Below are 25,213 nucleotides of genomic sequence, written 5' to 3' on the forward strand. Positions count from 1 at the left end.
CGCCAAACCTGACACAGCACACCAGGATCAAACTACCGTATGTATCGACAATCTGGAAAATTATTACATTTGTGTACTGATAGTGGAAAAATGTAATAAATAATAGGCATTAGTCTAACACTACAAATAATGTCTATGCCACTAACCAGCAGTATAGCTACTCATCTTTAGGCTTGTCTCACAACAATATTTCCAGAAGATTAATTGGATGGATTGGGTCTGATGTACCCAGCGCTTCAAAGAAAATAGGCGTGCAATGCAATTTAATACTGTTTGCAGATAAGAGGCCAATAGAGCTTTGTGAAGCAGCACTGTGATTGTCTGCTTTCTGCTACGCTACCAGCATGGGAATGGCATGACCTCCGCAAGACTCCTTCAATTAGACCTTTTCTGGACTTTATGAAAATTCTGACTAAAGGACTGAACATGCTTCAATTTAGAAGAATCTGCCAGCTGCAAAGGCTATATATTAAAGTCATGGGTTTGCTGCATCCTGACAGTGCATTAGTTCTGAGACCCTGGGTAGGACATCTGGACCACCACCCGCTGAACAGTACAGAAAGTGCACAGGGCTCCTGGAGCAGCTGCCCACTGTAGAACACCTAACTGTATCGACCACCTTCAGACAGCGCGGGTGGAATCCACAAATCTCCCAGTTTTTATATCAGTTAGGGTTTAACATTTGAGACCCTGTAAAATCCTTAGAATGAAGGGCTGCAGCGCGAATACATGTAGAAAACTGTGGCAGCTTCAACCGACATAATCTCAGCATCAATACATGACCTTGATTTAGGAGCCTATAAAAGTAGTCTGACATTTTGTGAGATTCCACACTGCTAAGGATCCTGATTGCACCGTAACACTGAATCTGATCAGAAAATATTATAGCACAGTGACTGTATGATGACAGTGGTCAGCACCTTGCAGCTCTGGTCATATATAAACATCTGCAAGGATTTTTCATGTTTTTCCACAGCTGGAGTGCGATTCACCTTACAACCCGACAACATAACGCCAGTGCTACACAGAGCTGCATGTTGCAATCTAAAAGTACATAAAGTAAATAAATGCACAGTTTTTAATTAGTCAAAAACTATGCAGAAAAAAATGTGACAAGTGTTTTCTATAGACACGTGAAACGTTCAAAGATGTGAGAGCAACAAGAATAACGTATGATATAGACCCAGTATTCCGGTATTAGCTTAACAGAAAGAGAAATGAGAGGTTTTGTTTGGAAGACAAAACTTCAGTCTGGTCTCTCAAATGACTGCTCTAATCCTAAATACAAAAATACTGATGCTCATCAGCGTGAACACAATGTTCAATAAGTAGGCTTTTGTTAGCATTAACTATTGCTGTACAGAAATATGACACAAGGCTCTCATAATGAGACATTTTAGGCATAATAATGAAAACCATGAAATTAGACATTTTACAGAAGGTCTAACTATAAATCTAACAATCTGTTCACACTTGATTAGAAGTTTCTATTTGTAAATGAAACCAAGAACTACTCCTCCTACCAACTGCCAAACTGATGGACTACTTTGAGCACATGTGAACATTGCCTAACCCAATGATCAGAACCTATGCCACTCATCACACAGCAGTGTAAGCTGTCAATCAGCTAGAGGGCTGCAGCATTAGGTGGAGAATGGAGCTAGAGTCCGAGCTATGGAAGTGCACTGTCACACCTTAACGAACTTTCAGTCTCATTGGTTTAAAATGCTATGTCTCAATGGGGAAACAAGCTGTGGGGATATAAAAGTATGGAGTAGCTTGTATTTTCAGCTGCAACATCCACATGTATTCAATTTGGGGGTAGGAGCTTACTAAAAGTTTCCTTTTTGGAAATAACAAATGTGTGCCTTGTGCTAGCAATACACTTTCTTCAGCCCATAACCATTTTCCTCATCTCTATAACAATTATAATAATAATTATTCTATTTCTATAGTGCCAACATATTCCACAGCACTTTACATTTTAGAGGGGACTTGTACAGACAAGAAGACATTACAGAATAACAATAATCACATAAATCAACAGATACCAAGAGGAATGAGGGTCCTGCTCGCAAGCTTACAATCTATGAGGAAATAGGGGAGACTCAAAAGGTGGATGGTAAAAATTGCTTGCATTGTACGGTCCAGTCATCAATATAATAATTAGGATGTTCATGTAATGCTGCAACCAGTATGTGTAAAAGTACAGACACAGAAGGCTATTAATTGCATGAAGGGTGTGACAACAAATGACACAAGGGTCCTGGTTTTGAAGAAAATTTTGTATGGGAAAAACAGGGATAGTTAGAAAAGTACGTTTGAAAAAATGCTTTTTTTTTTAGTAGTGATGAGCGAGTATACTCGTTACTCGGGTTTTCCCATGCACGCTGAGTGATCTCCGAGTATTTGTGAGGGTATGTGCACACGTTGCGGATTTGCTGCAGATCCGCAGCGTTTTTTGAGGTGCAGAAACGCTGCACATCCGCAATTGATTTAGAGTACAATGTAAATCAATGAGAAAAAAAAAATGTTGTGCACACTTTGCGGAAAATCCGCTGCGGAAACGCTGCGGTTTAAAAGAAGTAGCATGTCACTTCTTTTTTGTGAATCTGCAGCGTTTTTGTACCCACTCCATTATAGAAAACCGCAGGGGTAAAAACCGCAGCAAATCCGCAAGAAAACCGCAGCAAAAACGCACAAAAAACACTGCGGAACCGCGCAAAAAAACGCAGGTGCGTTTTCTGCCAGGAGAGGCAGAATCCGCACCAGAAATTCCTAAGCCTAATCCGCAACGTGTGCACATAGCCCTAGTGCTCGGAGATTTAGTTTTCGTGGCCTCTGTTACATGATTTACGGCTGTTGGACAGCCTGAATATATGTGGGAATTCCCTAAGAAACTGGCATTCCTCACATGTATTCAGCCTGTCTAGCAGTCGTAAATCATGCAGCTGTGGCAAAGAAAACTAAATCTCCGAGCACTAACAAATACTTGGAGACCACCCAAGCGTGCTCGGGAAAACCAGAGTAACGAGTATACTCGCTCATCACTAATTTTTAGGCCACACTTAAAACTGTGGGTATTGGGGATTAATCAAATTGTCCTGGGCAATGCATTCCAAAGAATTGATGCAGCATGCGAAAAGTTCTGTGGACGGGAGTGGAAGACTTGGATTGTTGAGGATGTTAATCTTAGGTCATCAGCAGAACAAAGGGCATGGGTAGGGTGGTAGACTGAGACGATGGAGGAGATGTGTGATAAGTTTATATTGAATTTGGTAGCTAATGGGTAATCAGTGCAACTGACACAAAGTAGAGTCATTGGTGTCACAGTTGGTGAGGAATATGATCCTGGCTGCTGCATTCGGGATGGACTGGAGTGGGGAGAGTTTAGTAAAAGGGAGACTGATGAGTAGAGAATTACAATAGTCCAGACGAGCATTAATAAGAGCAACAGTAAGAATTTTTGCAGTGTGGAAAGTAAGAAAACGTCAAATTCAAGAAATGTTTTTGAGGTGATTGGATGTGGAGGGTGAATGAAAGCTTTCAATCAAAAAGGACCCCAAGATAGCGAGCATGCTACTGGGAAGTAGTGGTAGAACCGCACACGGAAATGGTAATATCGGCATAGGTAGGTTAGTGGGGGAGGAAACACAAGGAGTTCAGTTTTTGAAAGGTTCAGTTTCAGATAGAGGGAGGACATGATGTTAGAGACAGAGGGCCTTAAGGCTGATTATCCTTGAGAATCGTATACTTGAGGAGCTAATGATCCACAGTATCGAATGCGGCAGTGAGATCCAGGAAAATTAGCAGGTTGTAGTAACCATTAGATTCAGCTGTTATTAGATCATTAGAGACTTTAGCTAGGGCAGTTTCAGTAGAGTGTAAAAAAGAGGAGACCATATTGTAGAGGGTTAAGAAGAGCATTATCTAAGAGCTAGCAGATAAGACAGGAATGCTCCAGGAGTTTAGAGATGAAGGGAAGATTAGAGACATGTCCATAGTTAGCAGCACAGCTTTGGTCGAGGGATGGTTTGTAAAGGATGTATGCTGGCATGTTTAAATGAAGCAGGAAAGATATCGGAAGATGGGGAGAGGTTGACTATCTTTGTTACGCGATTGGTGATAGCTGGAGAAATGAACTGGAGAAGATGTGAGGGAATAGGGTCACTGGTGCAAGTAGTAGGGCGAGAAGATGCTAGGAGACTGATCACTTCTTCCGTGACTGGTTCAAAGACAGAGAGTGAGCTATATGTCGTGGGAAAAGAGGACAGTACATGATATGAAGGGATTTGGAGAAAATTTCCTGTTGGATAAGGTTGAATTTTTTTTTTAAATAATTGGCCAGATAATCTGCACTGAGATCAGTGGTCGGGGCCTGCACTCTTGGATTTAGGAGGAAATGAAAAGCGTCAAAGAGACATTTCGGATTCTTGGAAAGTGAGGTAATGAGGGTGTTGAAATAGGTTTGTTTGGAGAGGTGAAGGGCGGAGTTGTATGTTTTAAGCATAAACTTATGATGGATGAAACCTTCAGGCAGATTGGATTTTCTCCACAGACGTTCGGCACACCTGAGCACCGCTGTTTGCAGCATGTGCGTGTACCATAAACGTGCACACTCGGCTTTTCCAAAGATGCATATTTAATTCATGGGTAAAAGATGTATATGCTGTTGCTGACTCCTCTCGCAACAGTTTATCATCCTTATAAACAAGGCATAAAAACAATCACTAAAAGAAAAACACAACTATCACACTCGCTAACCTAATTTTTCTCTGCCTCTTCATTTTCTACATTTTTTCGCCAGACTCTGGTGCCTTCTTTCAACAGTAGCCCCATACTCCATGCATTCAACAGCAATACATATTCCTGCATGCACAGATGCTGGCTAGTGACCGACTACCTCATAAGAAAATATGGCTGGAACATAAAAAACAAGCACTTTTTACCTTGTGCCATTGCTAATTCCTCAAACTTCAACTGGCGATTAAAGAAGAGCAACAAAGCAGATATTTTCACCAACGGTATCAAAGTAATCAGTATTACAACACCATTACACCAATGTCTTACTTTACATTACAAAACTGTGCTGACTGGTTCTCTAACTACTCAAAAATTCAATGCTTACATACATCTTAGCACCCACAGGGTGCTGCCACAAATTTTCATTTATTTGTCTTCACTCAAAATTATGTCACGCTAGTTTATAACAAAAGCTGTTTTCACAGTGGATTTATCAGATTCCATTTTTCCAAGATCTATGATGGATATGTTACAGTCCATAATAATTCATTATCATCTGTCATGATGCATTAGTATCAGGTATGAGTAAAGTTGCTTCACTGGTTTGATATACAGTATAAAAGAAAAATTAACATAAGTGGGATCTATGAGCTAGGAATGTCATCTTATGACATGATCATTTGTTGGTAGACAAGGAGTTCCCCTTTAAAAGAGTTGTCAGGGACTTTAAGATTGATGGCCAGGGTATGACAACCAGAACTGTATGAGGGATAGGTCACCGATGTCGGATCAGTGAGGGAGCAACATCCAGCACACCCGCCGATTAGCTGTTACAAGTGTCAGCTGCACAGCACAGATCCACTGACTGTGTAGTGGTCATGGTCAGGTACTGCACATCTGCCACAAATTCATCAATAGGGAGTGGTTGTGCATTACTTGGCTGCGGAAACTATTCAACTGATGGAGCTGTGCTGTGCCTGTCCGAGGAAAGAAATCGCGGCATGCCCGAGTTTGGTCCGATATTTGAATCGCACTCGACCATGCAAGTTAATGAGTGCGTAGAAATCATCGGACTGCATAAGGATGACCTATGATTGCAGTCCGATTTCCGCGGCCTCACAGAATGGAGAAGAGAATTTTTTTTCTCCATCGCCTCCTCACAAGAGATAATCGAACCACACTATACTCATACTCTGACCATAGTTTGATCAGTGTTTCATTTTCATAGCCTGCCCGATTCCCCCAGATGAGACAATCCTCTTGCCATGTGCACCTGCCATAAGGATATGCCATCAATGTCACAGTATTGGACAACCCATTTACAGTGCTGTGCAAATTAATTGGGACAAAGCATAAAATAAAATGTTATAATGCATTGTTACATACTAATTCTGAAAATTGCCTTTTTTTCCACTGGCTAGTTGACCAAGATTTATTTATTATATATTAAAACTGGTTTGAATCACTGACTGGTAACCAACTTACGATTTTACTTAAAAAATGCTTTGTCCCAATTAATTTGCACAGCACTGTAAATGTTTGCCATTTTTTGTTTGTTCCCCATAAAGAAAAGTAAAATATTGCTAGTGGTCTGACAAAAAGAAATGTTTGCTTTATTTTGCATATAATTTTTTATGTGTGATTATCTCTCCATGTAAATCAGTAATAGCATTTGCTCAACACGATTCTTGACAACAATCATAAAATGCTAGCATAAAATCTCTCAGCACGGCAGGACATACGATTGTGCATTAAACTGACAGCAAGTGTTACACGTAAATCAAGAATAATTTGCGATCAAGGTAAAGTTTTCCTGGGTTTCTTGAATGAATTCTGTTTTGTCTAAGCTATGGAGCTAGAAAGGTACAATTCTCTAAAAAACAGCCTTCTACATAGTAACATAGTTAGTAAGGCCGAAAAAAGACATTTGTCCATCCAGTTCAGCCTATATTCCTATATTCCATCATAATAAATCCCCAGATCTACATCCTTCTACAGAACCTAATAATTGTATGATACAATATTGTTCTGCTCCAGGAAGACATCCAGGCCTCTCTTGAACCCCTCGACTGAGTTCGCCATCACCACCTCCTCAGGCAAGCAATTCCAGATTCTCACTGCCCTAACAGTAAAGAATCCTCTTCTATGTTGGTGGAAAAACCTTCTCTCCTCCAGACGCAAAGAATGCCCCCTTGTGCCCGTCACCTTCCTTGGTATCATGAATCATTTATGAGTCCAACAGTTATTAAGGGGAGCAGGGTTAGACAGGACCAAGGAGTGTATTTTCCAATGCCAATGTTATATTTAAAAATGGCATTGTATGGAGTAGGTGGATGGGAATATGACTTGGATTGGAATTCGCATACCTCTGCTGAAGAACTTTGCCTTAAATTATTGAGAAATAGTAAACACTTTATTTAGTAAATTGTGCCACTTTCATCACATTGAAGTTTGAATCTAGAGAATCAGTGAGTGCCGGCGGCCAGGATCCAGACTACTGCTGCCTTCGCATCTCTCCAGGTACACAATTAGAAGCACTTATACCGCCTGCTATTAATAGTGTATGGATAGGACGGAAGAACAATTGTTTACCACTTTCACTCTCAGCTACAACTTACTACAAGCTTATGCCATGACCCAGGAGACTTCATTATAAATTCCCCTACTTACTCAGCAACCGAGCGTAAACATGTCACGTAAGTGGAAATGATGATCCTTTAAATCATCAGCTGAAAATCACACCTTCCTAGTTTACACAGCAGCTTCCTGTAATTATGCTTGGAGGCTGTTTGAGCTAATACTGCATTCAGCAGTAGATGAAATTTGCATAATACTTTCTCAACTTTCTGATTAACATGCAAATTTTAGAGTAAGATGATTAAAAGTGAAAGCTTGCTAGCAGGAAATATTTTACTTGCATACACAATTTCCATTGCTATCGTATATTCATAATTTAGCAAGTAAAAAATAAAGTTACAGTCTATATCAGAAATGAATACTGCCTTTAACAATATGCCCAAAGTGAAGAATAAAAAAATCAAAAGTGGAACACTAGCTGAACTATAGAAATAAGCCAAATGCTTAAGAAAGGATAAGGCCACAGTGGTTATGCCATGGCCAATAGCCATATAGCAAACTTAGGATGCCCCAAAATACCTTCTACAAAAAAAGCAACTTGAGATGTTACAAATTGTCAAAGTGAAAAACAGCTGAATTTCTTTGGGTGACTATGCCAGATATCCATCGCTATGTAAGATATCCCTCACTGAAAGTGCAAAATGGGCAGTGAAGATGTCAAAATAGAGTCTGCATATTTCTGATTAGCATAATAACCAATTTTTCTCAGGTGTATATTTCTTACCCAAGAAATAGATCCATGAAAATTAAAATGTAAATAGTTTTAGACAAATATATATATATAAAAAAATCTTTAAAATATAGGGAATGGAACACACTACTTGCCTAACCAACAATAATGAGTGCTCAGCTACAGCATAGTGTCAGAACAGAGGGAATAGTCATATAGTAGACCAAGAAGCGAAGCAAAACGCGCGTCGGGGTGAAGGGACACAACCTCTGACATTCTCTATGCCCGTATGAATACTGCAACAATAAGTAATATTTACTAACTTGTACTTTGGATACACTTTGGGCATGATGAGGATACATGATCTTAGGTTGTAACAGGTGTCTTAGAAGGGGAAATATAGCATTTAAGTATCAAATACTTGGTCTAATATATGACTATCCCCTCTGTACTAACACTATACTATATCTAAACACTCATTATAATTGCTGTTAGGCAAGTAGTGTGTCCCATTTTCTATATTTTAAAGATTTATATATATATATGTATATATATATATATATATATATATATATATATATATATATATATATATATATATATATATATATATATATATATATATATATATATCTATACACACACTATTTCCATTTTAATTTTCATGGATCTCTTCTATTTTTTGGGTAAGAAATATGCACCTGAAGAAAGTGGGTTATTATATTATTGATTGAAGTGCCATACTTTAAACTATTCTTGGACATTGTTGGTAATTATATTTCTGATTAGTAATTGGTCAGTGTTTCCTTCCTTGAATCGGGAGATACGCAGAAACAAAGAGTGATGTTAACAGTGATAAATTAACAGTCTGCAGATCCTGAACAGCACTAGCTGAGAGGCACTGGGTCGCCCGCTGTGCTGGGGTACGGTCGCTGCGGCGGTGGTTGGTGCACGGCTATAAAAAGTTAGAGAGATTCGCTGTGGTGTGGCAGTAGACTTCATGCAGACTGATCAGAATGTTAAACTAAGAACTTCATGTTTAGTTTGGAACATTTTTACCCATTTGATCAACATGATTTTTGGATGTGTGGTCCATGTCTTTTTTCTACAGCATTGGTGGATCCTGGACAGCTGCTGAAAATATTGATGTGGTATACTTCATTTATACAGTTGCATTCAAAATGATCCAAACTTCATTTCAAATTAGATTTGTTAGCAAAATTACCAGCTTTCTGCTGTTTGCAATAAACCAAACAAGAACAATGTAAATAGCTTAACACTACTACTATAACAAATGGTTTCTCCAAAATCTACACAGGCCACCTTTACAGGGATTTTCCAGGCTGTATATAGAAGTCTGCAGTCACTTTTTGCCTGCTTTCCAGTTTCTACAAATTTACCTCTTTGCAACTTGCAAGGTTGTCCACCCTCCCAGTTTCCTCTTGTATTTTTACCCAAAATAGGTTATGCATGGCACAGCACCATATCATATGAGCAAGGTCTGCTTTACCCTTTACATCTTGGGCAGCTTATAATTAGGATCAGTGGGCCTGCTACAATAGAGTGGTCAATTTAAAGTAGGTGATGGACTCACTATAAATGACCATTTATTCCTGTGTCACTCACAACCTGAAATAAGAAGTTCAGACACCATGGGGCCAATTCATTAAGGCTTTTACGACACAAAAGTGGCATATGAGCTTTGAAAAGGCACACATTTTTTGCCCAAATATTTGTGAATTTTAGCACTCATGTCATTTTGGATCAGCTCTGCCGAAATCGGAGTGTGGGCGTTGTTGCTACTCACTCCCGTCTATTTAATTAAATCTGCAGGTGTTTTCTGTGCCAGAAATGCTATTCCTGTCTCTGAGGCACACGCCACTTACTAGAGGCTATCAATGAATTTGGCGCCAGATATGCTTTCAAGAAAGGTGTAGCCAGAGCTTAGGCTACACTAGTCTGGATGAATCTGCCACCTAGACCTCCCAAATGATACCAGCATAAAGGACACAATTTGATCCAACAAATGCACAAAGGATAGTGCATGGCCACTTCATAATTTTATTATATTATTACACAGACAAAACTGTAGAAAATCAGTATGAATTAATAATATTATACCTCAATTATAGCAAACAAAAACCGCTCAGCAAATGTTATTCCATAACATAACACAGAAGTCCCAGGCAGCTACCACCGAAAAGAGCACAAGAAAATACACAAAAGCAGCTGTTATTTTTCCAAGCATGTATGAATATTAATTATTTGATTATACAGGGATACGAATGGCACCGATGCCAAAGATGGAGATGCTGAATAATTATTCAAATACACATTCACTAAAAACAAACAAGTGCAGTGTTATTAATAATCGCTGCTACTATCAATCTTGTACATAAATTCACTATTTTCCTTGGGCAATAGCAACCTACACAAAAGGGATTCTGTAATCTATCCAGCAATAAACTGTATTACTTAACTCATAATATGCCATGAAACTAATCATATTATAAGGATTCTCAGCACAACCTTTTCAAAAAGACAAACACGAAAAAGCAGAGATAATCCGCACCACTGCGTTATTCAGACCGCTGAATCTCACACACCAGACGGTTCAGTGCTTTATCGCCCAAAAGGAACGGGTGCTCAGTCCAGAAAGAAGAATACAATGTCCATTTGTGAAGAAAGTGAAAGGCACTCACCATCCTAAAATCCAAGTTTTATTACAACATTAAAGTCTTCGGCAGGGGGGGGAATGTGAACAATTAACGGACGATGGCCGTTTCACGCTAACGCGTTTCCACGGGTCCTACTGGCGAAAGGGAGTGGAGAGGCACCTATACCTGTACGGATTAAGGATACCTCCCACCACCTGATGTCATCACATTGTAAAAAAAACATCTACCTAACAGAGTAAAAAAAATTGTGCAGATTACAAATTTAAGAACGGGATTTGGATGTTTCGCCCCCAGCAGTTCGCCCCCGTATCCTGTTTTGCCCCCAGAATTTTGTGTTGGATGTTTCGCCAGTTTGTCCTTGTGGTTCATGAATTCCCATCCGTCATCAATCCACATATCACAAAAGTAATGTACAGAGTGCTGATAAGGGGAACCGCTAGACTGCACTCCATGACCAAAGGAGCTGCAGCTGCGACAGGTAAGTATCATCCTGGGGGACAAATGCTGGGGACGAAATGTGCATGGGTGAAATGTACCCGGGGGCGAACCGCTGGGGGTAAACTGCTGGGGTTAAACTGCTGGGGGCAAACTGCTGGGGTTAAACTGCTGGGGCAAACTGCTGGGGGCGAAACATCATATAACCTTTAAAAACAAACGAACATGAAAACATATGAGAGCCAGATGAGATGCTTACAAAAACATCGACAAATCGATCCTTTCATTCAGACCTATTGGTCCTGTTGTTCATGTGCGCAGAATCCATCTGGCCTCCCTCCTAAGAAGAAGCCTGTGCAGATTGCCTCCTTGCTGGGGTAAGTTAACCCTCTCTAAACCTGCAAAATGAAGTGTTCTCGCAGTGCCCTCATGGCACTCCTTCATGTGATTGATAAGAGGGGGAACCCCTTTTCCTGACTGGATGGAATTATAGTGCTCCCTAAACCTCACAAATAAAGGACGAATAGTCTTACCAATATAAAAAAAAGCCACAAGGGCAGAAAATTGCATAGACTACTTACGTGGTTGTACAAGAAATAAAGTAACGGACCTAATGGTGAATGGAACCAATGGTGATCATATTACCTGTTAAAAAGACTGCATGAAAAGATCAAACGCTCACTTATAACCAGGACAAAAGAAAGGGTACTCACGTAGCTCCCCGACTTTGAGGATTTCACAAAGCATCTTTGTAAGTTCAATGCTGCTGCGACCAAAGGGACATTCATGCTTGTCTTCCCGACTGCTGTTTTCCAAGACAATCTGTAACGAAAGCAACTATCATAAGGATCATAGTATTTGTGGAAGTTCTAAAGTACTTTAATAATTCTCATGGCATTTAATCACAGCACTAAAGCTCACACACATTGAAAGCTCTGTGAATACCGGCTACAGATGATCCCTTACCAGAGTGCCACACTTCTGTGTAAAGGAGCGCGTGTAGAACATCCAGTTTAAATTAACTATAACTCCACTGTCAGTCTTTGGCAGCTGAACGCTACTCAGCCCTTTTATTAAGCAGAGCCCTTTGATGTAATAACCTTACATATCGGATATGAAGTATAGGCCTGTGTGTATAATTGGCAAACACTTTCAGCTACATGACTTAAGCTCGTACAATTTTACATCGCTGATACAATTCATTTTCAGCAATAACTTCCACAATATGGAAAGACAGATAAGCGGAAAAACACAAAAGATAAATAAAATAAATGAAACTTGCTGGGCTAGTGAACATGCGATTCTGGTAACGGCAAATGAACCTGTCTAGAGCCTTATTACTTATGCAGAATACACCACATACCCCCTAGTTTAAATGAAAACGCACACGCTCTGATGCAGTTCATAGACTTGCTATTATTAGATTATAAAAAGACCTTTTGTATGCGACATTCTTCAGTCAAACTCAGAAAGCAGAACGGAGCCTATTTTTATTGATGCTATTCAGCTATAAATGCACCCTCTAGCTTTTCTGTAGCTCAAAAAGCTTCACTTAGATTGAAAGGTAACTGCGGGAGTTCAATGCCAGTTACAGAGGGAAAAAAATACTACAGCATATTGCCATTCCTGTATGCTGCTCACACCAGGCATTTTAGGATCAATGCTGTGCATGTCAATCCTACTGATAAAATGCTCAACTGAGACCTCAGGGAAAAACTTCAGTGTTATGAAGATGACTTTCACACACCTACAAGTCAAGGTAGATTAGTCAAATTGGCACTACACGGATGTCATGCAAACCAGATTAAATTGAAACCACAGAGTTCCCTTGGATAGTACATATGCACCTAGAGGGTGCGCCGTAAGACCTCTAAATTGGGGAGCTATTGTGTAAATACACAACCATTTTTATAGCCAGAATAGCATCTAAGGTGTGTCACAGTCATTGGAAAACTGCTTGTGGTTTCAACTAAATGCAATGGATTGATGTCACCAGGAAAAGACCAGAACTGGGAAAACAATAGAGGCTGTTGGCTCAGAGCAGACCAGCACATGCGTCAGAGTGACGATAGCACTGTGCTGTCCTGTACAAAAATGACAGCGCAACATAGCCGATGCAGCCTGGCTGGACAAGCATTCTCTGCAGATTAAGAGACTTGTAGCTGCGTAAGGATTATATCATAGATTTAGGCTAAAAGCTGCCCTATATTAGCATAAAAAATGTTTATAAATTGCAGTCACAGTAACTGTTCTTTTATTTTATTATGTTAACCATTGCCTTCCTATATCGTGCTACATGTGTGAAAACATCAGGATGGACTTGATGAAAACACATGATTTAGTACTTTACAAAGGATCAGTGATACCACTTTTTAATTGGTCAATTTAAAGGGACTATTTGATCTTTGTGAATCCTCACAAAGCGCACATTGCAAACTGTGAAAATTCTCCGCTGCCAGAGGCAAGTATGTGATTTAAATACTTCTGGCCACATTCCGACTAGACTGTCTCCGGAAATCCTCAACTTGCACTGCATTGAGCAAGGCTGCACCATCTAGTAGGCATGTGACGCATGTATGCAAATCACATACTTGCGGTCACTCGCACGTTGCTCCCGACACTGAAGATTCCTCACAGCATGTGCTATGTGAGGCTTCACAAGCATGCAGTCACATTAAGGGACTGCAGACTTGTAACCTGAGGCCAGACAACCCCTTTAAGTCACGTAACCTCTTGAGGGTGGATCTAAATAATACAACTAGGACTGGTTGGTTAAATTTCTCATTCAAATTAGTTGAATAAAAAATAGATTATAAAATTATAAGAGGGCTATTGGCATGAAGAATTACAATGTAAAAAATATTTTTGGAATTACTGAAATGAAAATAGGTTGGTTAACACTATACATTGATGTGTGGGTAGGAGGTGGTCTGTAAGCAGAAGTTTTGCAAGAAAAGCTTATATATTTTCTATTTTTTTAAACCGGTATTAAATTGCATGCTAATGACATGCCTAATATACAGTATCCTAAGAAAAGCAAATGTGAAGCAAATTGCAGGGTTACAGTTAAGGCCTAGCATGCCACTGTTTTTTTTTTTTTTTAATCAGATAATTTTGTATTGAAAAAACTACTGCATTACATTTTCCAAAATATAGCAAAACACAATCACTAAAAGAAATACAATAATACTTAACAACTTAGTGACAGAGCCAATTTGGTACTTAATGACCAACCAATTTTTACAATTCTGACCACTGTCAATTTATGAGGTTATAGCTCTAGAACACTTCAACGGATCCCACTGATTCTGAGATTGTTTTTTCGTGACATATTGTACATCATGATAGTGGTAAAATTTCTTCAATATAACTTGCGTTTATTTATGAAAAATATGGAAATTTAGCAATTTTCAAACTTTTAATTGTTGTGCCCTTAAATCAGAGAGAAGTGTCACACAAACTAGTTAATAAATAACATTTCCCACATGTCTACTTCACATCAGCACAATTTTGGAAACTTAATTTTTTTGTCACGACGTTATAAGGGTTAAATGTTGACAAGCGATTTCTCATTTTTCCAACAAAATTTACAAAACCATTTTGTTAGGGACCACCTCACATTTGAAGTGAATTTGGGGGGTCAATATAACAGAAAATACCCAAAAGTGGCACCATTCTAAAAACTGCCCCCTTCAAGGTGCGCAAAACCACATTCAAGAAGACTATTAACCTTTCAAGTGCTTCACGAGAACTAAAGCGATGTGGAAGGAAAAAATGAACATTTTACTTTTTTCACCAAAAAAAATACTTTGGAACCATTTTTTTTTTATTTTCACAAGGGTATCAGAAGAAAATGGAGCACAAAATTTGTTGTGCAATTTCTCCTGAGTACGCCGATTCCCCGTATGAGGGGGATAGCCATGGCAGGGCTCAGAAGGGAGGGAGCACCGTTTGACTTTTTGAATGCAAAATTGGCTGGAATCAATGGTGAGTGCCATGTCGCCTTTGGAGACCCCTAAAGTACCTAAACAGTCGAAACCCCACAATTCTAACTCCAACCCTAACCCCAACAAACCCCTAACCCTAATCCCAACCCTAACCATAACTCTAACCACAACCCTAACACACCCCTAACCCTAATCTCAACTCTAACCTTAATCCAAACCATAACCACAACCCAAACCACAACCATAACCCAAACCACAACCCTAACCCCAACCCTAACCCAACCCAACCCTAACACTAGACCTAGCCCAACCCTAACCCTTTTGGAAAAACTGAAATAAATAAATTTTTTTAAATTTAATTTAATTTTATTATTTTTACCTAACTAAGTGGGTGATAAAGGGGGTTTGATTTACTATTTTTTTCATTTTGATTACTGTCATAGGGTCTATCACAGTGATCAAAATGAACCAATAGGAAAAATTTCCTATTGTTGCCGGGACGTGGGTGGCCTGGGAACAGGATCGGGGAAGGCAAGAGGGTCCAGGGACACTGGAAGTACCAGGGAGGCTTGGTGGACCCATTTCTCTCTCCTCTGATGTGCTAGATCTCATCAGAGGAGAAATTAAATGGGAAATCTGACTTTTTTTTGCGGTCACAGTTATTCCATGAATAACAGTGATCGCAACACTGGGGTCGGTAAACACCGACCCGAATCATGTTCTCTGGGGTCTCAGCTACCCCCGGTAGCTGAGAACCTGGAGAATTTACAACGCTGAGGGGCGCCATACACTTATTTCTCAGCGCCATTAAAAAGCGACGCTGAGGAATAATTACCCTTAACTGCCACCATTAAAAGGCATATCGGCAGTTGTTTAGGGGTTAAAGCACTATCCATATAACACAATTTGAAAGTTGCATATTTCTTATGTGAACATAGTGAGTACATCCTATCGTCAAACTCAATAAATAAAAGTATTTTCTATTTGTAGGCAAAGGAAATTGACAATTTCCACATCTACCTCTCATTTTAATATATGTTTCTATTCAAAAGACAAATACAACCTCTATCAGTTTTCATTTAGATACATCCTAATAGTGTTGAAAAGATCTGCATCATCCTTTTTTTACTAACATACAAGAAAGCAATCCTGGAATATCCAACCATTTTTCCCAAATTTTTGGCATGCCACATTTTCATGGGAAAAAAAGTCTGATCAGAAAAAAAACATCTGAAAACTTCAATCTCAGACTGTCCATTGACAATGGAAGTGGAAACAACTGAAAATAAGGATCTCATTTGAAACTTTGAATTTCAAAGGCCAATCGTTTAATCTGACCATGAGATATGCAGGAGACTAGCAGCACATCTCTCATAGAAAGCATTAGCGCTAGGATGAGTGTTCCTCTGTAAGGTGAAGTCTGGAGAGCTCATTTACCAAAAGTTACCTAACGTCTAGAGGGGCCTCTAGACGTAATGTAAACAATGCAGACGTACAGGCACTCTGTATAATATACATAAAAGGTACTAAGACCCTTACCCGTATATAAGCGTCCTGATGATGCTTAGCAAAGTACAGCATGTTGTCAAGGGCCAGCATCCCCGGAGGAGTGTGGGTAAAATCCAGAGCAGGATTTACATTGTTCTGCAAAAGAGATCACACATGTTAAACATTGAGAGAAACATTTAGGCTAAAGTCACACATAACGTATAAAAAAAAAAAAAAAAAAAAAAAAAATCGGTCCGTTTTTCACGGCTGAGGATCGCACAAATGTTCCCTGAACAGTGATCCGTATGTCATCCGTGTGCAGTGCGAGGATGCGATTTTCTCACATCTAAGCATCCGTATGACATCCATATGGTGAGATTTTCTCGCCGGCTTGTAAAATGGACATATAATGCATACATGGGCTCAAATATTCGTGAAAACAGATATACAGTCTATATATATTCTATATATTATTTTATAATTTTTCCCTAACTAAGGGGGTGATAAAGGGGGGTTTGATTTACTATTTAAATCGTGGTTTTATGTTTGACAGCTGTCACACACTAAAAGACGCTTTTTATTGCAAAAAATAGTTTTTGCATCACCACATTTTGAGAGCTATAATTTTTCCATATTTTGGCCCACAGAGTCATGTGGGTCTTGATTTTTGCGGGACGAGTTGACGTTTTTATTGGTACCATTTTCGGGAACATGACATTTTTTGATCGCTTTTTATTCAGATTTTTTTATGCTGCCTGATAATAAACCAACAAAGACTACAAGATACGGTGTACCTAGTTTTTCCTACCTCTCTGTACCGCCACGTGAGTGAAATACCACAAGAGTTTAATGGAAAAATTGAGGCGGGCACTTTTAGGTGGGTTGTGCTGAAGGAATGAAGATCCTTGGGATTCCAAAATAGTTTTTATTAATACCAACAGGTTTCTGCACTGGACCAGGCCTTTCTCAAGTTATAAAACCCTTTAAGGGGTTTGACTCAACTTATTAAAGGGAACCTGTCACCACGTTTTTGGAAGATGGGATAAAAATAGCGTTAAATAGGGGCAGAGGTGGGCGTTACATTAGTGTGTGTGTTATGCGTTTATTACCCACCTAAGTTGCCGAAATAACTTTGCAAAGTCTCCGTTTTCGCCTGTCAATCAGGCTGGTCAGGTCACATGGGCGTGGTGTCTTCCCCCAGATTTGGCGTAGTTTTCCGTTGGTGGCGTAGTGGTGTGCGCATGCCCAAAGTCCGGAATCCTCTTCCAGGGGATTTAAAATAGCGCGGTGTTCGTTATTGCATTGGTGATCGGTGGGCGCGGCCATCTTCCTTTGGCCGCGCGTGCGCAGAAGCGGCGCTCTGCTGGCCGCGGCTTCAGGAAAATGGCCGCGGGATGCCGCGCGTGCGCAGATGGATATCGCGGCGGCCATTTTCCTGAAGCCGCGGCCAGCAGAGCGCCGCTTCTGCGCACGCGCGGCCAAAGGAAGATGGCCGCGCCCACCGATCACCAATGCAATAACGAACACCGCGCTATTTTAAATCCCCTGGAAGAGGATTCCGGACTTTGGGCATGCGCACACCACTACGCCACCAACGGAAAACTACGCCAAATCTGGGGGAAGACAACGCCCATGCGACCTGACCAGCCTGATTGACAGGCGAAAACGGAGACTTTGCAAAGTTATTTCGGCAACTTAGGTGGGTAATAAACGCATAACACACACACTAATGTAACGCCCACCTCTGCCCCTATTTAACGCTATTTTTATCCCATCTTCCAAAAACGTGGTGACAGGTTCCCTTTAATAGGGTAAAATTTCAAAGTGATTGTTAAGTCAAGCAACTTTGCAATTTCTCAGTCAAAATCCTCTACACTCTCAGGAACTGTGGGAATTTTAATTCTGTAGTGCACCGCTAGTTGCCAAGGTTAGTATCCTAGGCCAGAAGCAGACGCTACTATGAAGCTGGCCAAATCACGGGATCCGGTAAGCTTCATTGTCCCTATGCTACTCCCACAGTGTAGAGGCAAACCTGCTTTAGATTGCAGAATGGGAGTGCGCATAGTTTAGGACAGCAACTCATCCATACGGCCAATCATCAGGAGCACATAGACTCCAGGCAAACAGGGTTGGAGGCAGAAGAATGATGCACTCTTGCAGACAGTAACAAGAGAAAAACCCTTTAAAATGTAACAAATCATTAGTGAGGAAAATATAAAAAGGCCTTTTTATGTTATGATGCAAAATTCCATTTTCAATAATAATAACTTTTAAAATATGACAAAAATAATATCTTCCGTTTTTAATTTAAAATTCAACTGTAATCTCTGAAGATGAAGTATAGTCAGTGATGTGCGCAGATGACAGCAGAAATGGACAAGTGATAAAATGCTGTTGATCCACCACTGTTTTCCTTCAGAAATCCCAATATATTAGTCATAGTTCAGAAAGAACTGCTTCTACATACCATCATAAAACTTGCTAATCACATCATTGGGCAACAGCATATGCAAAAAAAATGGAAATCAATATTGTTTGTACAAGAGTCAACTGAAGTTCAAACTCATACGGGTGATAAATGATTATTTCCAGAATATCGAGCAAGTGCTAGGCAGAATACTTCAATTTATAGTCAAAGCACTTGCCCTCAATCCTGCCCTCAGCCATGATTACTATAGGCCTTTACAGATGCCCTTGCATTTAATAAGGAAATGGCATTCTCTCTATAAAACATTCTGTTCATAACATCAGAAAGAAATTACACTTCACTATCACAGAAATTCTCCAAATAAATTCACCGGCAGTCTAAAACAATAAAAAGAATTGCATCACCACAAGAAATAATAGAAGCTGCATTACAATAAGCTTCACTGAAAAATTACATTACTTTCTCTAGTAAAAAGGGAGGATCACATACTGCCTACACATTATTCACACCACTGAATATTCTTTCCTCTGGGTAAAAAAAAAATTAAATTAAAAGTAACAATAATTTACGCTCTACGATGTGCTTTTACACGGTGTGCACAATTATTAGGCAAGTGAGCATTTTGACCATCTACTATATAATTGTCTAAGGGTCACTTCGGTCTGTCTGTCTGTCCTTCTGTCTGTCTTTCTGTCACGGATATTCATTGGTCGCAGCTTCTGTCTGTCATGGAATCCAAGTCGCTGATTGGTCATGGCAAAACAGCCACGACCAATCAGCGACGGGCACAGTCCGGCAGAAAAATGGCCGCTCCTTCCTCCCCGCAGTCAGTGCCCGCTCCGTACTCCCCTCCAGTCTGCCCTCACACAGGGCTAATGGCTGCGATAACGGACCGCGTTATGCCGCGGTGTAATGCACTCCGTTACCGCTGCTATTAACCCTGTGTGACCAACTTTTTACTATCCATGCTGCCTATGCAGCATGAATAGTAAAACGATCTAATGTTAAAAATAATACAAAAAATAAAAAATCGTTATATACTCACCGTCCGTCGGCCCCTGGATCGACAACAGGCCTTTCCCGCTCGCGACGCTCCGGTAACCGGTCCATGCTCCGATCTCGCGAGATGATGATGTAGCGGTCTCGCGAGACCGCTACGTCATCATCTCGCGAGACCGCAATGCGCTCTTGAGACCGAAGCGCACGAGCATCGTCGGTAACGTCTTCGCTTGGATGCGGGGGCTCCGGAAGGTGAGTATATAACTATTTTTTATTTTATTTCTTTTTAACAGTGATATGATGCCCACATTGCTATATACTACGTGGGCTGGGCAATATACTACATGCGCTGGGCAATATACTACGTGGCTGGGCAATATACTACATGGGCTGTGCAATATACTACATGGGCTGTGCTATATACTACGTGGCTGGGCAATATACTACGTGGGCTGGGCAATATACTACGTGGCTGGGCAATATAATACATGGGCTGTGCAATATACTACGTGGCTGGGCAATATACTACATGGGCTGGGCAATATACTACATGGGCTGTGCTATATACTACGTGGCTGGGCAATATACTACGTGACTATGCAACGTGGACTGCGCAATATACAACGTAGGCTGCGCAATATACAACGTGGGCTGCGTAATATACTACGTGGGCTGCGCAATATACTACGTGGGCTGCGCAATATACTACGTGGGCTGCGCAATATACTACGTGGGCTGCGCAATGTACTACGTGGGCTGCGCAATGTACTAACTGGGCTGCGCAATGTACTAAGTGGGCTGCACAATGTACTACGTGGGCTGCGCAATGTACTGCGTGGGCTGCGCAATGTACTGCATGGGCTGCGCAATGTACTGCGTTGGCTGCGCAATGTACTGCGCTGGCTGCGCAATGTACAGCGTGGGCTGCGCAATGTACTGCGTGGGCAGCCCAATGTACTGCGTGGGCTACGCAATGTACTGCGTGGGCTGCGCAATGTACTGCGTGGGCTGCGCAATGTACTGCGTGGGCTGCGCAATGTACTGCGTGGGCTGCGCAATGTACTGCGTGGGCTGCGCAATGTACTGCGTGGGCTGCGCAATGTACTGCGTGGGCTGTGCAATGTACTGCGTGGGCAGCCCAATGTACTGCGTGGGCTGTGCAATGTACTGCGTGGGCTGCGCAATGTACTGCGTGGGCTGCGCAATGTACTGCGTGGCTGCGCAATATACTACGTGGGCTGTGCTATACACTACGCATACATATTCTAGAATACCCGATGCGTTAGAATCGGGCCACCATCTAGTATAATATAATTTTATAATATAATATAATATAATTTTTCTGCAGATTTTCTAACTCCAAGCTGTATAAACTTGAATGCTTATTAAATGAAACACATCAGTTGATGTGAGTTTAATAAAAATGTACTAAAAAGACCTTTAATTTGACATATTGGTGTCAATATTACATTTTAAACCTCTCCTGAAAGCCATGTCCCAATGTATCACTAATGATTCATTTTTACACATTGTTTAAAGTGAACCTGTCAGTAGGATTGGGCACAGTAACCTACAGACAGTGTCAGGTCGGTGCCGTTATACTGATTAAAATGATACCTTGGTTGATGAAATCTGTCTTGTGGTTGCTGTTTAATCTTTATTTTTAGTTTTCAGATATCCTTGGGACAGTGACCTGTCAGCAGTCTGCATTATGAATACCTACTCAGAGCACCACATGAAGACCCCCAGAGGCCGCCCCGAAACACGAGCATATCATTAGCTCAAAACTGAAAATAAAGATTAAACAACAACCACAAGACGGATTTCATCAACCCAGGTATCATTTTAATCAGTATAACGGCGCCAACCTGACACTGTCTGTAGGTTACTCAGCACAATCCTGCTGACAGGTGCCCTTTAACACTTCAAGCAAAGATGGTATGAACTAATGAAAACTCAGGTCCACAGAGCATTTGAAAGGTTTGATCCAACTTCTGGAAAACTGCATTGGCAATATGCAGTACACAGAAAAAAGGAAGTAAAAAAACGGATTTTTTTTCAAAGGGAAAGGAATATTAAAGACAACCTGTCAACTGTTTCATGATGCTGCTCAGACAGCAGATTTGTTTGCAGTCAGGTATACAGCTCTGGCAAAAATTAAGAAACGACCACATCAAAACCCTGCCATGGGCAGCCCAATCTCCAGACCTGAACTCCATTGAAAACCTCTGGAATGTAATCAAGAGGATGATGAATAGTCACAAGCGATCAAACAAAGAAGACCTGCTTACATTTTTTTGCGCCAGGAGCAGGGTGAAAGACTGGTGGAAAGCATGCCAAGAAATGCATAAAAGCTGTGATTAAAAATCATGGTTATTACACAAAATATTGATTTCTGAACTCTTCCTGAGTTAAAACATTAGTATTGTTGTTTCTAAATGATTATGAACTTGTTTTATTTGCATTATTTGAGGTCTGAAAGAACTGTTTTTTGTTTTTTTAATTTTGACCACTTCTCCTTTCAGAAAAAAAAAATACAAAATGTATTGCTTGGAAATTCGTAGACATGTTGTCAGTAGTTTATAGAATAAATGAAAAATGTATATTTTACTCAAAAATATACCTATGAAGAGAAAAATCAGACAAACTGAACATTTTACAGTGGTCTCTTAATTTTTGCCAGAGCTGTATCTTTCTCTGGGGTATTATAGCCAGAGATGAGAATTGTCCAGCTCCGAAACCAGCCGACGTCTCTCAGGGCTGCTCTAGGTGATTTGACAGGTTTGTCCCTACAAGAGAGACCTGTCAAATCACCTGGAAAGAAGTAGAATCTTCAAGGTGTATTTTTTTTTTACATGCTGGGTTGCTTCAGAGAAATATTACCTGGCTGTAATTGTGTAGCCATGCTACTATTCATGCTGCTTGCAGTTTGGGCAGCATGAATCAGGTGACAGGTTCTTTTGAATTAAAAGACTATAGCAAAGTTTTCTCAACAAAAACACAATAAACAAGGCAGGATGCTATTGTAAATGTTGTGGATGCCTGTAGAAAACGGGATTTGGATGTTTCGCCCCCAGCAGTTCGCCCCCGGGTACATTTCGCCCTTGTACCCTGTTTTGCCCCCAGAATTTTGTGTTTGGATGTTTCGACATTTTGTCCTTGTGGTTCATGAATTCCCGTCCGTCATCAATCCACATGTCACAAAAGTACTGTACAGAGTGCTGCACTTTTGTGACATGTTAAATCAACTGTTTCCATCTGACATGGGGAACTGCTAGACTGCACTCCGTGAGCCAGGGAGCTGCAGCTGCAACAGGTAAGTATCATTGTGGGGGACAAATGCTGGGGACGAAATGTGCGTGGGTGAAATGTACCCGGGGCGAACTGCTGGGTGCGAACTGCTGAGGGCAAACTGCTGGGGGCGAAACATACTATAACCATAGAAAGCATACTAAGAAATGTAGCAGGAAAAACACTGTATGGTTGATTCATCAAAGCTTTTAGGTCAGAAAATTGATATCAATACTTGAGACTTTTGGCAGTTTCACATTAGTTTGAACCATGGCACCTTGTACAGCAGCAAGACCCCTGCCTGACTCCTTCTCCACCCTTCCATCTACTAGAATCTTATCAGTAGCAGCTGCCACCTCCTATCTAAGTAATGTAACAATCTATCTTCACTGAATACAGATTTTACACAGGAATTCAGAATGTTGAGAATGAATGATAGCCCTGGCTAAGAAAGACAATTTATTTTATAAGATATATTACAAAATGTTTTATTTCCATGTGCACTATTGATTTATGAAATAAAAATTGAAAGGATGGTGTCACAACAGCTGTCGGGTGACCCGGGGCTCCTGTCACTAACACTAGGGGGCACCCTAGCTCGCCCTACTCGCGGGATACTTCTGAAGGTGTAGATGCCGGGGCCTCCACCCTTGCCTTATCTCCTGAGTCAGTCCTCCGGCTGTTCTTTTCCCCCACCCAGGGAAGAGGAACGCTACTGTGCACCGTAGTACACCAACCCGACAAAAAAGGCAACACAAACAAGGGTTAACAGAAAATGCCAGGCATTCAAAATATTCAGTCACATATAACAAAGGAATGCACTGGGGAGTGGAGATAGGGGAATAAACCAAAATAGAGAAGGATAGGGAATTACCACACATACAAACCAAGCACCAGTCACCTATAACTCCTCCAACTCTCCTTCTCATACGAAGATCTCTTCCTCCAGAAGCCATGCAGCAAATGCTAACTCTGTCAAAGATTTGCAACAGAGACCAGATTATAAAGGGGAAAGGAGTGACTAACTGAGCTCAGCTGCGAGCACAGAGATTTCCAACATGGCTGGTTAAACCCTGTTCGGCCAGAAGGAATAAACATAATTAAAATGAAGGAGAAGTGATTCTTGTCAGCGCCGGAGTAGGAGCAATCAGACACTTTGGTCTTCTGGCACCACACTGTTGCGGTAACCCTGTGACAGATGGTTACACTTTAAGCATGATAAATCCTCACCAATGTCAGTATGCTGTCCATTTAAAAAAATGGATAGCTCACGTACGGTAGCAGATGCATGAAAGACCCTTAAAGAATACAGTAATAGCATGCCCTCATATAGGATAATGCACAGTATACTATAAAATGAAGAAATATGTTCTCGTTTCTGTAAGAACAGATTATATGTAACTGTTCCTATATTATGCCATGCATGCATCTGATTACATCTGCCTGAAGAGCTCCTGGACATATAATCAGCATGGATCTGTGACTACTCCAAATGAGAATTTATCATCCGTCTGGATTAATCATCTGGTCTAAGCCACACAAGCCACAGATGTCCATAGTCTGCACTAAAAAACAAATGAATGTCATCATTTATTTGACAAACCAAAGAGAAGGTCTCTAAGGTCCACACATCAGTGTTTCCACCACTAAAGGATAAATAATATCCATCTTTTGTGAAGGTGAATAGTTATAAAAATGGTTTTAAAAATAATCGAAACAAATTGTCTTTTAAACCTCCTCTCTTATATACATTTGTGTAACAAAGCTTTATATAGTTCTAAAAAAGCAATGATACTAGTAAGAAGAAAGGGAACAGGTTATGTCCCCAAATGTTATAAACCTGCAGTTTATAGGGTTAATCCACATGTAAATATCGTTATAATGCTGGTCGGCCATC

The 25,213-nt window shown here is 40.6% G+C and overlaps 1 protein-coding gene across 3 annotated transcripts in view; it reads right to left on the reverse strand.

The window, feature by feature from the left end:
- The window catches only part of ELMO1 (engulfment and cell motility 1), a 522,734-nt gene that overhangs the window by 235,851 nt on the left and 261,670 nt on the right, over nt 1-25,213 (reverse strand). For all 3 annotated transcript variants that reach the window (XM_077269247.1, XM_077269246.1, XM_077269248.1), the window contains 2 exons: nt 16,650-16,754; nt 11,877-11,985 (listed from right to left, as the gene is read on the reverse strand). In XM_077269247.1, coding sequence (XP_077125362.1) covers nt 11,877-11,985; nt 16,650-16,754 — 214 coding nt within the window. The remainder of the gene's footprint in view (nt 1-11,876; nt 11,986-16,649; nt 16,755-25,213) is intronic.

This window comes from Ranitomeya variabilis, chromosome 6 (assembly GCF_051348905.1).
Source record: "Ranitomeya variabilis isolate aRanVar5 chromosome 6, aRanVar5.hap1, whole genome shotgun sequence".
Taxonomy (NCBI): Eukaryota; Metazoa; Chordata; class Amphibia; order Anura; family Dendrobatidae; genus Ranitomeya; species Ranitomeya variabilis.